This window comes from Mirounga leonina, unplaced genomic scaffold, assembly GCF_011800145.1.
Source record: "Mirounga leonina isolate KUSES-001 unplaced genomic scaffold, KU_Mleo_1.0 Mir_53, whole genome shotgun sequence".
Taxonomy (NCBI): domain Eukaryota; kingdom Metazoa; phylum Chordata; class Mammalia; order Carnivora; family Phocidae; genus Mirounga; species Mirounga leonina.
In genome coordinates this window covers 90,008,468-90,023,227 of record NW_023270807.1, presented here as the reverse complement: position 1 = coordinate 90,023,227, position 14,760 = coordinate 90,008,468, and the positions used below count along the sequence as shown (strand labels likewise).

General features: G+C 45.6%; 1 protein-coding gene across 4 annotated transcripts in view; it reads right to left on the bottom strand.

Moving 5' to 3' along the window:
• The window catches only part of ARFGEF3 (ARFGEF family member 3), a 169,568-nt gene that overhangs the window by 34,121 nt on the left and 120,687 nt on the right, over positions 1–14,760 (bottom strand). For all 4 annotated transcript variants that reach the window (XM_034990764.1, XM_034990768.1, XM_034990765.1 and 1 more), the window contains 5 exons: positions 13,665–13,815; positions 12,000–12,320; positions 9,545–9,678; positions 7,363–7,508; positions 5,602–5,781 (listed from right to left, as the gene is read on the bottom strand). In XM_034990764.1, coding sequence (XP_034846655.1) covers positions 5,602–5,781; positions 7,363–7,508; positions 9,545–9,678; positions 12,000–12,320; positions 13,665–13,815 — 932 coding nt within the window. The remainder of the gene's footprint in view (positions 1–5,601; positions 5,782–7,362; positions 7,509–9,544; positions 9,679–11,999; positions 12,321–13,664; positions 13,816–14,760) is intronic.

Sequence of the window (14,760 nt, the reverse complement as noted above, 5' to 3'; positions counted from 1 at the left end):
GATTTGCTTCTTATGGACATTTTACATAAATGAAATCCTATAAAATGTGGTCTTTTGTGACTGGCTTTTTTCATTTAGTGCAATGTTTCCAAGGTTCATTCATATTGTAGCACAAATCAGTACTGATTTTTGTTTTATTGCTGAATAATATTTTACTGTGTGGAAATACCACATTTTTCCATTTATCAGCAGATGGAATTTAGGTTGTTTCCAACATTCTCGCTGTTATGAATAACGCTGCTCTGAGTGTTTGTGTCTGGATTTGTATGGATATATGTTTTCATTTTTCTTGGGTATGTATATTTTGAGGAACTGCCAGACTGTTTTCCATGGCAGTGATTTAACCCTCCTGTCAGTAGCATAAGGAAATTCCAACTTCTCCACATCCTCATCAAAACTTATTATCTTTTTTTATTGAAGTCATTCCTAGTTGGTCTGAAGCGATATCTCATTGTGGTTTTGATTTGCATTTCCTCAATGACTAAAGATGTGGAGCATCTTTTCACAAATACATATTTAATACTATTAATACGGTCTTATTTACATCTGTCATTTTACTATTTGTTTTCCACATATAATGTGTTTTTTTGTTTCTCTGTTCCTCCTTTACTGCCTTCTTTTGTGTTAAACATATTTTTAGTGTATCATTTTAATTCCTTTGTCTCTTTTTTTAATTTATTTTTTGTGTTATTCTCATGGATATTGCCCTAGGGATTATAATATGCATCTTTGACTTATCACAATATTCAAGTTAATAATGACTTAATTCTAGCAAAATATGGCAACTTTGCTTCTAAATAGTTTCATTTTCTCCCCCTTCTTTCTGCTATGGTTATTTATATCTTTATATTTAATAAATCCAAAAACACAGTGTTAGAGTTAGTGCTTTAAACATTGTTTTTAAAATAAAAAGAGAAAAAAAAACCACAATCTTTTTATATTTACCCAGACACCATTTCTTCTTGTGAAACTGACTTACTCTGTTGTTTTTTCTCCTTTTAGTCTGAAGGAATTCCTTTAGTACTTCTTATAGGTCTGTTGCCAAGAAATTCTATTGATTTTTGTTTATCTGAGAATGCTTTTACTTCATCTTCATTTTTGAAGGGTAAATAAATTATTCTAAATTATTCACTTTCAATATGTCATTGCATTGTTTCTGGCCTTCATTCTATTTGGAAAAGTGGCAATTAATCCTATTGTAGTAATGAACTGTTTCTCTCTTGATGCTCTGGTTTTGTTTTTGTCTTCAAGCAGTTTGACTACAATGCATCTACTGTGGCTATCTTTGTATTGATGCTAATTGGGGTTCCATTATTTTTCTAAATATATTTTCTGATCCTTTCTGTTTCTCATCTTTGTCTAAACTCCCATTACACGTAAGCTTTACATTTTATCATGGGTCTCTAAGGCTTTATTTCTGGTCAAACAATCCTCTCCAATCTTTTTTTTTTTTTAAGATTTTATTAGAGAGAGAGAGAGATAGCGAGAGAGGGAACACAAGAAGGGGGAGTGGGAGACGGAGAAGCAGGTTTCCCGTAGAGCAGGGAGCCAGATGCGGGGCTCGATCCCAGGACCCTGGGATCATGACCTGAGCCGAAGGCAGCCGCTTAACCGACTGAGCCACCCAGGCGTCCAATCCTCTCCAATCTTTAGAATGGATAATTTCTATTAATCTACCTTCAAGTTCACAGATTCTTCTTCTGCCATCTCAAATCTTGCTGGTAAGACCATCTAGTAGATTTTTCATTTCAGTTATTGCCATTTTCAGCTCTAGAGTTTGCATTTTTTCATAGTTCCATTTCTCTAATTAGACTATTTTTGAGTCATTCTCATCATATTTTCCTTTAATTCTTTGAAAATACTTATAATAGCTGCTCTAAAGCCTGTCTCTCAACTCCAACACTTGGGCTCATTCTAAGTCACTTTCTATTTTCTGCTTTCCCTCCCAATAGGTATCATTCTTTCTTGTCTCTTTGTATCTTTCCTTTCCTTTTCTTGCCTTCCCTTTCCTTCCTCCCTCCCTCCCTTCCTTTTTCTTTGCTAAAAAGTTGACATTTTATATATTATGGTAATGTTGAATTCTCATTAATTTTTGACGTTTTTCTTTTTTTTAAATAAGGGGTTAGGCTTATACTGTGCAATCTCTCTCTTCCCATGTGTGAGGAGCCAATGTCTCTGGCTCAGTTTCTTTGTCTTTAGGTCTTAGCTTTAGTATTTAACATTCATCCCCATGTCTGCATAGGTTAGTGGTCAGCTGATGATGTAGGCAGAAATTATGCTCAGATAACTTGAGCCTTTAAGGCTTCCATCCTCCTCAACCAATCCATGTGTGTAGGTTGGGGAAAATACTCTCAGTTTAGCCAGTTCTCAAGTTTCCCTTGTTTTTTTTTTTTTTTTTTCTGATGGAATTTGTATGGTCTATCCTGCATATGCCCATGTTTCAGTCAGCCAGAGATGTGAGAGGAATTTATCTAGTCTTTCTGTAAGTCTCTGGTTTCCAGAGACTCATGTTACATTTCTTATTGGTTCACAGCTCATATTACCTTCGGCTAGCAAAATTGCAGGCTTCCCCTGCTCACTTTTAATGAATTCACCGCTTTTAGTCGCCAAACCAGAGGTCCCTTTTCTAAGTCTTCTTTATTTTATTTTTGAAAGATTTTATTCATTTATTTGAGAGAGTGAAAGAGCACAAGCAAGGGGAGCGGTAGTGAGAGAGGGAGAAGCAGACTCCCTGCTGAGCACAGAACCTGATGTGGGGCTGGATCCCAGGACCCCAGGATCATGACCTGAGCCGAAGGCAGACGCTTGACCGACTGAGCCACCCAGGCACCCCTCTAAGTCTTCTTTAAGTCAAATCTGTCCCTTATAGTACAAAAGCTGCTGATTTTCCAACTTAGCTCCACACTATTCTTGCCAATAGCTTGAGAGTAAAGGTGATGGGACAGTCTTGGGCAAGAGGTCACAGACCTCCACTGTTCTTAACCAAAGTTCTAGCAAGAAGTATTTTTCTTTTTAAAGATTTTATTTATTTGAGAGAGAGAGAATGAGAGAGAGAGAGCATGAGGGGGGGAGGGTCAGAGGGAGAAGCAGACTCCCCGCCGAGCAGGGAGCCCGATGTGGGACTCGATCCTGGGACTCCAGGATCATGACCTGAGCCGAAGGCAGTCGCTTAACCAACTGAGCCACCCAGGTGCCCGCAAGAAGTATTTCTAAGCATGAATGCTACTCAATTTGTTGTCTGTCCTTGGTCAATTTCCAGAAACCTGAAACTGTTGCTTTTGACAAATTTGTCCTCTTTTATACTTGATTTTTGTGAGGAAGCTTCATTAATTTTTTCATGCCACCATAGCCCAAATCCCTCCTGTTCTAAATCTTTCTGAACACATTTAAGCACAGTTACTTTATAGTCTGTCTCTGATAACTCTGGATCCCTCACTGAGCATTTGCATATATATATGTCTGTGTGCCTATTTTTATTGTTTGTTTTTCTTTTTGTTGTCAGTGACATGTTATTTCCTAATGAGTCTGATTACTTTTGATTGAATGTAGACACTACACACGTAAATCAGGAAATAATGTGAATCCTTGGGATGATGTCATCTTCTGCCAGAGGGGCATTTGGTGCTATGGGGGGCACTAGAACTCACAGGTCCTCTAATCTCATGGTAGGGATTGGGATTATTTGAAGTTGGGGCTTATTTCCTGTTATGACTAGTTTATTTAAGTTTCACTCTTCCTCCTAATATGTCCCTTTCTCTTCATGGTTCTGTACCAAGATGTCAGGAAGTTACCAGACTTGGTGGGCCCCAGATTCCAATTTTGGTTAGTTTCTCAATCTTCCAACTTCCTTTTCTGAAATTAGTGGATTCCATTCTTAGGAAAAGTAGCCTCCAAACCCAGGCACAGACTCCGGCTGTTGTCTTTCTCCTAGACATTGGCCTCATAGTTATTCACTGCCTTGCTGTGTTCCAATACCTTCCAGTGATTAAAAAAAATTTTTTAATCCAACTTTTCCTGGTTGTTCCCTGTGGAAAGTTGATCTGAACTACTTCACTATGATTGAAATCCACCAACTTAGTCTTTAGGCATTAACTCATATTTTCATTGCTTTCTTTTGTTTCATTAAACTTATATGACATTCCTATTTAATATTTTGCGGGAAGGATACCGACACTTCAATTCTCTTCAGTCCTAACTGTGCCATCTGTTCTTTCAGCAGCTTACTCTGACTATTGCCTTGTTTCCCTGTGTGTTTTGTAATATTTTGGAAATACTGTGAACTCACATATCTGGGAACTTTGTTAGTGGGATTCTTTTATGGCCCGAGTTGAAATGAGTTCCTCTGGGGGAATTTCTGTTGGCTTTTTGTACCGTGCCTGTACAAAGCTTCTTAGACTACCAAGGTGGTGTAAGTTCATAAACTGACCTGCTAGAAGGGCTAGCTTACAATTTTAAATCCTGTAGAGTTTTGCTTGTTTGTTTGTTTGTTTACCTCTACCAAGAGCCGATGTTAGAGGGAGGCTGCTACTATCCTCAGGAGGGTGGTATTGGGTTCATTTCTTTTTTTTTTTTTTTTTAAAGATTTTATTTATTTATTTGAGACAGAGAGCACATGAGAGGGGGGGGGTCAGAGGGAGAAGCAGACCCCCTGCCGAGCAGGGACCCCGATGTGGGACTCGATCAGGGACTCCAGGACCATGACCTGAGCCGAAGGCAGACGCTTAACGACTGAGCCACCCAGGCACCCCCCCCCCTTTTTTTTTAAAGATTTTATTTATTTATTTGAGAGAGAGAATGAGAGACAGAGAGCAGGAGAGGGAGGAGGGTCAGAGGGAGAAACAGACTCCCCGCTGAGCAGGGAGCCCAATGCAGGACTCGATCCCGGGTCTCCAGGATCATGACCTGAGCCGAAGGCAGTCGCTTAACCAACTGAGCCCCCCAGGCGCCCCTGGGTTCATTTCTAATTCACCTTTGGCCTGAGCGAACACCAGTCTTACACAGTCTGCCTTGAGATTTATCTCCTGTTCCCGTGGCCTCAAGAATGTGATAAGCAGGACTCTGCTTCACCTGATGGCAAATACCCTCATGGCAAAACCAGGCTTAGGACTCTACTGAGTGCTCTGGCTTCCATTGTTACTTAGTTTTGGACATCTTAGTATTACCCTTCTCGCCAGGAATTTTTAAACCTTTATTCAACCTTTTTGGTAGATTTCAGAGAGAGAGAGAGAGAGGATCTATCTGTGTTCGTCGCCCACTATCATGCTGGAGATGAAGTGAACAGTTGGTTTCCTTACCGTCTGTCTCCCGGCAGAGGGTAACGTAGTGATGAAGAGTCTAGGCTAGGTACGTCAAAGTATAGTATATTAGGTTCGCCTAATTATAGGGTACTTCCCAGAGTACAGCTAGATTGCCTAGGTTCCAACCCCAGTTCCACTAATCATTAACCACGTATCAGCTAAATTGCTTAACCCTCCGGTCACAGATTCCAGAAAGGATGACTGGAAAGACGAAATATGCAAAGGCCACAGGGCAGCACCAGCCAGGGCCCTCAGGAAGGGCTGCCTGAGATGCTGGGGATGCTGGCCCCCACGACACACTGACCTGGTCTTGGACATCCTCATCACACAACTCCAGCTGCATGATACGCTCAAAAGGTCGGAAAAGTGCTTCATTGAAGTGAAAATGAGGCGGCTCATTCCAGTCAGTGAGAACCTCTGTCAATATATCATGGATGAAGGAAACGGCCTTCTGAGACACATGCCTTTCCTTATGGCAGGCAGCCTGCAAAATTCAGGGGAGAGTAGAACACCATCAGGACTTTACACAAGTAGGAAAATGGTCTCTTAAGTTCCTAACCCATTTCGTGTGGGGAGGTAGAAGCAGCAATTCTGTTGAAGTAAAAAAAAAAAATTTAAATTAAAAAAACCCTCCAAGGGTAAGTATAGATGAACAGTACACTAAAGTTGCATTTTTAATAATTTAACCAAAGATCACATACAACTCTAGTTTCACTTTAATATTTCTGGAAAAATAAGAGTTTCTAGTAATTTTTTTTTTCTTTCTTGTAACATGACGTTTTTCTTGGGTGGTAAAGAACACATGGACTATAAAGACACCAGAACCTAGTCTGGGACCTGCCTATGGTCTCACTTTAGCCATGTTCTGAATATGATCAGATGTGGCACCTGTCCCTCAAGGAAGTGGGCCAGTTGCCCCAGTGATGATCTAATTGGCTCACATCTTTGTATGCACGCCCTTGAGGAGCCCTCTCTCACACGGACGCCGGGCTTGGATGTGTGATCTGCTTTGGACAATGGAATAATACCAAACATTGTATCAGTAGAGAACTGGAAAGTAGCTCTGATTTGGGGTTTGCCCTCTTGCTTTCCTTGGAAATCCTAAGAATGCCACGTGAATGAGCCAGGGCTAGTCTGCTGAAGGGGGAGAGACCATGGGGAGAGGCCCCTATGTCCAGCCCTCCTAATCAAGGCTGTCACGAACCAGCTGACAAGTGAGGTGCACAAGTGAAGCAAGCTGAGCTCAGCCAAGCCTGGCTCAACCCAGCTCAGATCTCTGACCCACAGAGTCAGGAGCTAAATAAATGGTTGTTGTTTGATGTTGCCAGATTTTGGGGGTGGTTGATTATAGCGTAACAGGTAACTGATACACACTGTTTTTCCATGACCAAGTTTGTTATTTTCTACCCCTTTTCTTTACTAGAATGTTCTCAGTTTAGTGAACTAGTTCCACAAGTCTTTATTTGATGAAGTAGCTCTACCAGATTAACGCTAAAGAAGTAGTAAGAATCATTATCACTGAAAAACAAGGCAACAATTTTCCCATCAATCGAGAAGTAGCCAGTCGTCATGCACTGAAGTGCTTAGTTCATAGGATATAATTTATCACATATACCACTTTGTATGAGAGTGAAAGGGGTCCTGCATTAATTTTGTTGGAAAAACTAGGGCGTATGGTTCGCCTAATTATAGGATACTTCCCAGAGTACATTTAGCTATCAGAAAAGAAGGACTGGCAGGAACAAAAGGCATTGTTATAATCATGTATAAAAGTGAAGCTCCAGCCTCCGGCTGAAAGTAAGGCATAAACAGAAAGCAGGCTGCAGGAGGTACCTAGCCAAGTCATGCAATTGTAAAGAAAGAGGGTCAGGGTGACACCAGGGTGGGACTGCCCTTTTGGGGTGATTCTCTAGATGCCACGATGTACCATCAGTGACCTATGATGTTTGTGCCCAGGTGATGGAAACCTTAGCCTTGCTCTTCGCCCACACACCGCCCAGAAAGCCCCGTGCTGGCTCTGCTGCAGGAGCTCCCTGAGCTTCGCTTCCTGCTTTCAGGGGCTCACCTCCACCAGGTGTGGGGCCACAAGGCTCCAGCAGCGCATCACATGGAGCAGTGGCCGTGACTTGCTCCGCACGATCCTCAGCATGGCATCCCCGAGGCGGAATAGGTGGAGGGCGCTTTTTCGGTCTTGGGTGGATTTCACCTCTCCTGTAAGAAGGCAAGACCACAAAAGCCATAAAGCCCAAACACAGGAACAGTTTGACCTGTTCAAGCAGAGAGAGAGAGGATGAAAATCAAAGGGGATGAAAAATACTCAGGGTGGTAGGATTAGTCAATGCGGGCCAACTGAGGGAGGAGAGGACCCTGGATTCAAGAGAGACTAGGCGGTTCACTCAACACCTCTCCTATCGGCCACCATATCCCCAGGGCCTGCCGTGACAAGTGTGAGCACTGCTCGTGGATAAGGGGGGACGGCATGGTAGTTAAGTAGGAGGGGTGGGGAGTCAGACTGCCTGGGTTCAACTCCTGGCTGCACCGTTCAGTAGCTGGTTATGCTGGACCAGAGATCTCTCTCTTGTCGTCAAAGTAGGGATAATGGCCCTTACCTCTTAAAGTTACTTTAAGGATGAAATATGGAGATACAAAGTGGCCTATCACAGGGCTTGGCACATACTAAACGCCCCCCACTGTTAGCCATTAATGTTACTGTTGTCACTCGCCATCCACTTTGCCAATCCTTAATGGCACTTCTGAAGAGCTTGCCAAGCAGGTCAGGCCCCTTTCTGCTCAATAACATGCTTTTTGAAACTGCTCTGTCTTGCTTCAGTGTAATCCTTGCGTCCTCGGATCTTTTGCTCCTTCTTTGCCCTGTCCCCTTGGTCTTCTCCCTTTTCATCACTTTCTCCTTGCTCATGTCCTGTTTCTCCTATATTGTCTACAAAATGCTGGACATTATCATGCTCTTCCAGTCAGAATGCTCCTTTCTAATTAGTCTTGCCATATCAAATAAACTTCAAAATGACAGTAATAATAATCACTGACATTTACTGGATGTTTATTCTGCATCAAATGCCGTGTTGGTGTGTCTGTAATCACTTTATTTTTTAAATTAAACCTTCAACAAATGTGATTATTGCCATTTCACAGATTAGAAAATTAAATGCCAGAAAGGTAAACTGACTCACCTAAGACAGTGTAGCTGGTAAATGGTGGAGGCAGCATTTTAACTGCTATCTGACTCATTCCAAAAGCAAATGCCTCCTCCGCCTCCTCCTAGGTCTGCTGCCTCTTCCTGGCCCTGCTCCTTGCTTTTTTGTAAGCTGAGAGCTTGCTGATTTCTCCAACCCCAAACACTTTGAAGGTGGCCCCTAGGTCCAGGGATGCTCTGGAAGTCTGATGGGTCTGGGAGGTTGGCTTTATATAGCTAAGGTTTTAAAGTCTATTAAAAACCCGCGGGGAAAGGACGGTGCTTCTCAAATCAGAATCTGCAGTAAGGATCCAAAGGCCAAATATATACACTTAGAACTTCAGGTCCCTGAAGATGGGACCACAAGAGGCTGTACGATCCAACCTGCCAGCACGGTGCGTCCCTAGCACGTAGCTCCGTGGCTCTGCCCAGACCCATCGGGACAGAGGCTCACTGTTTTGGCACGACAACCTTGGCTGCGGATGGACCGCTGTGAGCAGCCTGCCACCCGTCTGGGACCCTTGGGCAGCTCCCTACGATGCGGCTCCCTTCAAGGCCCTCATCAGTGGAGATGGTGACATTGACCTATCATTAGGGATATGCCTCGATAGCAGTTTTTCTAAGAGTAGCAGGAGGCTTCTCCCCATTCCACTCTTCTCTCCCACCAGCCCCGGGTGGAATCAGGAGCTGCTTCTGCAAGCCGCTGAACTGAAAGAAGCAAGAGACGTGGCTCGTGACACGGAGATAGGGTCCCATCCTCACGGGAAGCTACCTGCACCCTGAGCAGCCACATGATTGTCTCTGTCTCAAGCCCGGAGCTTGGCAGAACCAGCTGGCACAGCTCCGCTGGGGACAGGGGCAGCAGTGGCCGCAGCGTTTCCGCTCACACAGTCCCCGGCACGCCTGAAAACTGGTGACAAATCTGCGCTAGACCTTAGCCAGGGTGACCGTGTGGGATGGGGATGTGGATTCAAGTCTTCAGGTAGGCCGCTGCTTTCAGAGATCTGGGCCACCTCCTGCTGATCTGGCGGCGCGGTCTCTTCAGGGAAAGAATTACCTGGCATTGCCAGGGAGTAATCCACTGTATCCGTGACAGAATGGAAGAGCTGGGACTGCGACGCTTTCTTCAGCTGGTAAAGGAACCCTCCTAAAGCCATCAGGTTCAACTTGTCCGTAGCATCTTCAAAGAGCCTGCATGAAACAAATAGATTGGTTACTTGGGAACAATTCCGTGAAGGCTTTGTGGTAGAATGATGATGGTAATTTCGTTAACTGTGAGGAATATAAATGTGTAAACACTGTAAAGAAATGCATGGGTTTATTCTTCTCTATTATTACTGTGTATAAGTCTGCTCTAACTAGGAGATTTTAATCTAAAGGGCACAGATTAAAAAAAAAATCCTTGGTTTCCCCATGGCTTAGCTCAGCCATGCTCGGCACTCATGAAATGTTTGGCAAGAAGTTGACAACTGGCAAAGCATCACCCCCTGAAACTGAGTCACTGGGAATGAAATCCTTAGAATTAGCTTTAGTTTCATAAGCTCTATGATAGAAAAACCCACTAAGTGAATCAAGGCTTTTGCTGGGCTACGATTGATGAGTCTAATGCTGGGCTTGTTCTTGAGAAGGATACAAAACCAAAGTACACCCAAACCTGTAAGCCCCCCTGGGGGTGGGGCTAGCTTTATTACTGCCTCCGACTCATACACCAGGGTATGAGTGGGAGCTCAAGTATCTGCTAAAAGAACAAATACTCCCTAACATAATGGACCTCACAGGTTCCTTTTGTTTCCTAACTCCACTGGGCGCAGACATTTCTAGCAGAAGCAGCTGGGAAGGAAGAGGGGAGCACAGGCAGCAGGGCTTAGAGAAGGATCCGAGGCTCACTGGAATTCAGAAGGTTGGCATCCGACGTGGGTTTCTATGGCCAGTCTTCCGCCACTCTTGGGTCATCTGTTGCCTGCTCTCCAAACCTGTGCTCACACCAGAAGGGCAAGCAGCCCCATGGGCTGTCACATGCTGGGCAAGGAGAGGGTCTCTAACAGAAATTGAATACAGAGTCCCTTTTGACGAGGTTATATGAGACGTACAGGTTTTAAGATGGGAATTAGTGAATTAAGCATTCACAAATGATTGAAACAAAGACTTTTTTCTTGTTCCAATTGTTTTTTAAAGATTTTATTTATTTATTTGAGAGAGCGAGAATGAGAGAGAGAGAGAGAGTACATGAGAGGGGGGAGGGTTAGAGGGAGAAGCAGGCTCCTCGCCGAGCAGGGAGCCCGATGCGGGACTCGATCCAGGGACTCCAGGATCACGACCTGAGCTGAAGGCAGTTGCTTAACCAACTGAGCCACCCAGGCGCCCTTTCTTGTTCCAATTTTAATATCACTTAGTGTCTGGGTCCTTTTAACTATTTCTCTCTTGTTCCTAGTAAAAGAACAGTGATGAACATTATGCCCCACCTGATGCCTGTATACTACTTTCCAGATGCCAAACACTCTCCCAGCCACCTTGCTGGATACACCGGGAAAAGAGATTACTGTACTAAGTTAGTAGATGGAGAAACTGAGTCTCAGCATAACTATTTATACAGACATGACCTTGCAGTTGGTTAGTGTCAAAGCCAGGAAAGAACTCAGGTATTCTGAGCCCCCGTGAGTGGCGTTCCACTTTCCCACGCCCTGGCTGTCGGCTCCCTGTATAAACTTCACTGAACCGGGGCTGAGGGCACAATGACCCAGCGTGGACAGCGCAGTGAGGTGAGACTACATGTGACTGGTGACCAACAGCAGTTTCAACATCAGAAAGTGTCACCACTTGGGGTTGGGGTTAAACTTAACAACGGTTAAAGAATATATCACACTCTTGGGTGTGGGAATACAGATAGTAACTATCATAAAAATAATGGATTTTTGGTGGCACCTGGGTAGCTCGGATGGTTAAGCGTCTGCCTTCAGTTCAGGTCATGATCCCAGGGCCCTGGGATCGAGTCCCTCATTGGGGGGGGGGGGTCCCTGCTCAGCGGGGAGCCTGCTTCTCCCTCTCCCTCTGCCTGCCACTCCCCCTGCTTGTGCTTTCTCTGTCAAATAAATAAAATCTTAAAAAAAAATAATGGATTTTTATCACTTATCAAGCTCTGTCCTTATCAAGCTTCAAGTGTAGTAATTAATTTAACCTCACGGCCACCCTGTGAGAGGCTGACTTTATGGCCTTACCTGACATGAGGCCATCAGGGCCCAGGGAGGCGAACCTGCCTCCCTGGGCTCACAGGGTAAGTGCAGAGCGCCAGCCCCAGGGAGCCTGCCTCCAGAGCCTCCGGTCTTAGCCAACAGACAGCAGTTCATTCTAAGGGTGGGGCATGACGGGAGACAGAGGTATGTTCGAAAAAAATAAAAGAGGCTTAAATGACTGGCCAACCCATCTAGTGGTCCTGGGAGTGATCTGAGACGAGAGACACTGGTGCTCTGCGGGAGCAGTACCTCCGAGGTGTGGGGATCATGGGGCGCGCCTACCTGTCGGCCTGGGTGGACAGCGTGAGCACGGCCTTGGCAGCGCTGCTCCCGGTCATGAGGCTGCCCCCGCGGAAGTCCGAGGCCCGGCCTCTGCTGCCTTCCCTGACCAGCTCTTGGATGGAGAGCGGCTGGATGACGGGGGCCGCGCTCAGGGAGCTCTCTGGCTCTAGGCTCTGCTCTGGCGCCGAGCCCTCACACTCTGGGTCCCCAAGGGGTCCGGAGCCCCCTGACGCCTTCTGGGGCTGGCTGATGGTCAGCGGGGGCTGAGAGGCGCCGTCGCTGAAATGGGTGTGCTCCAGTGTGCCCACGTATTCACAGACCCTAGACACAGGCACAGAGAAGCAGCTGTCAGGCCTCGTAGCTCAGCAGGCCGGCTCTGTAAATCCCACAGTAAGGGAAAGATACCCCAGCCTGCTTTGCAGAACCCCCTGACCCCCCCCAATTTCCTTTCTTGTCAGGGCCACCTTTCCCTCTCCCCCTTCACTATCCATATTATTATTATTATTATTTTTTGATTTGGACTAGATGACCTGGAAGTGGGGTAAGGATTCCTCAGATTGTCGTCCCCTGTGCTGGGAGAAAGGTGGGTAACAAAAGCTCTGTTCACCCAGTTCCATCCTGTCCAGCTTATTGGCTTATTTAGATTTTGGCTGCCTGCGGAGTTTTCCCAAGGGGCCCTCTCCCCCTCTCTCTAACCATTTCTTCTCTCTCATTCTTAGTAAAAGAACAGAGATGAGCATCATGCCCTGATGAGGACTCAGGAAGCGCTTCTTTATGATCCCAGCCTGAGTGTGCACGTGGCTGGCAGGCCCTCTGGCCACAGTGGGCCCTGTCACAAGGGCTCTGCCCAGCCGTGTGCTGACTGGCCTTGACAGCTCCTACAACTAGTGCTGGGGGCGGGGGTGCCCTAACCACAGCAAACACAGACAAGTATCACAAGGTAGGGTATAACTGCCAACTTCCAAACTGTTCGTGCCCAACAGACCCTGGGCCTAAGATGGTTCATAAGAGGCCCAGTGTCCCCGAAGAAGTCCAGCTGGTCCAGTAAAGACCGTCCCAGATAACCTGCTCTCGTGTTCTATAAGCAGGCAATTTTTTGATTCCCTATAAAATGCTCTGGTGCAATTTAAGTCATTTGCTTTTTCCTGTTTTGCCTGTGAGAACAGTGAGGACCAGCAGCACACCAGCCTCCACGTTAAAACCCACTTTGCTCCAGGCTGATTCATACTGGCTCTCTCGCCTATTCCTCCCAAGATAGGTTTTTCACTCTTTGAATGATCTGCATGCCTCTTTCTTTGAAACCCAACAGACACTTAGAGCTGTATTTGCTTCGAGGGCATCAAACTGAACCCAGGTCTGGCTGGTGCTCTGGGTGAGATCCAGGTGCCTGAGCCCTGCCCCTGACGCCCCACTCTGCTCTTCCAGAACTGAGCTTGGTGCAAGGCATCGGGCGGGTGCTGAGGAGGTGGTGAGGAAACAGCCTGGCCCCTGCCCCATGCCTGCACCGTGGGTGCTGCTTCTCTGTCCCAGGTCTGCCCAAAGCCAATGCCCAGAAGACATGCTTTTTGTCTCAGTCGTGTGAGGACTGGGGAGCTATCCCTGCTTCTGTCCTACAGGTGCTCTGAACTCGGTAACTGATTGGGGTTGGGGGCTCTTGTCACGCACCTGAACACGTGCGGCCAGCAGTCTGGGTTGTGGCTTCCCATCTCCAGGCCTACGCTGAGGATGGCATCCATGCACAAGACGTGGGCAGTGTGCAGCCAGACCCCCTGCAGCTTCCCGATCTGCTCCAGTTTCTGCTCCACTTTCAGTTTTACTGTGCCAGAAAGACATTCATTAACGTAATGGTCCAAGAAGGAGCCAGAAAGGGAGACAGAAAGGATGAAAAGGAGAGAATGGGCTGCCGTGCAAGAGCAAAAAGGAAACAGCAGATGTCACTCGATGTCACTGGCAGCAAGCTCCTCAATAGCAGGTCCCTGGGGTTCAGCGTGTAAGCTACCCAGCCCTCGGGCCCCATGGACACTGGTGAGCCCAGCTCGGCAGCTTCACAAGTTGGGTGGATCCTCGGCTGGTGGGTGCAGTTCTTCCAGACCCACCTGTGGGTTCTAAGTCAGTGACAGCAGTGAGGATGGGCTTCGTGTGCCAACCCCAGCTAAAGCTGTTTGTGCCCGAGCCCTTCCCCCACCTGTGTGCTCACACTGATAAGACAGAATTCCTGGCAATCTGCGAGTTCTCTGAGGTTTATTTAATGTCATATGTTCATGATGATGATCATCTAAAACATATGTATGTATTCCCTGAGCACATGATGACTGCTTTATAACTGAAAATCATCAGATCGTTTCACTCCCCGAGTTTACGTTTAGATTTGTGATCTTCAAATAATACTTTTTAAATTATAGATGACTAATGAGAAAGGATGCAGAGGGTAGCTTAATATGTCAATTATGCAAAATGCCAAGGGAAGGCCAAATGACAACATCCTCCATGAATAAAGGTGTCAAGTCATCAGAAGATGGGTCTGGTGGGATAAGTGAATGATGGTCCAGAACCTAGAAACACAGCATGCTCACTTCAGAGGAAGCCAAACCATATTCCTATTGTAAGAGGCAAACTGAGTTTTAGCAAAGCATCATTTGTCTCATGGATGTGATACTGATTTTATTTTTTACTTGAACACCAATTTTGGTTTTATAATTTCTTAAGAACTTTAAATCTAGGGATTTTTATGTAATTTATGGTTGTGCACATTAAGTATATA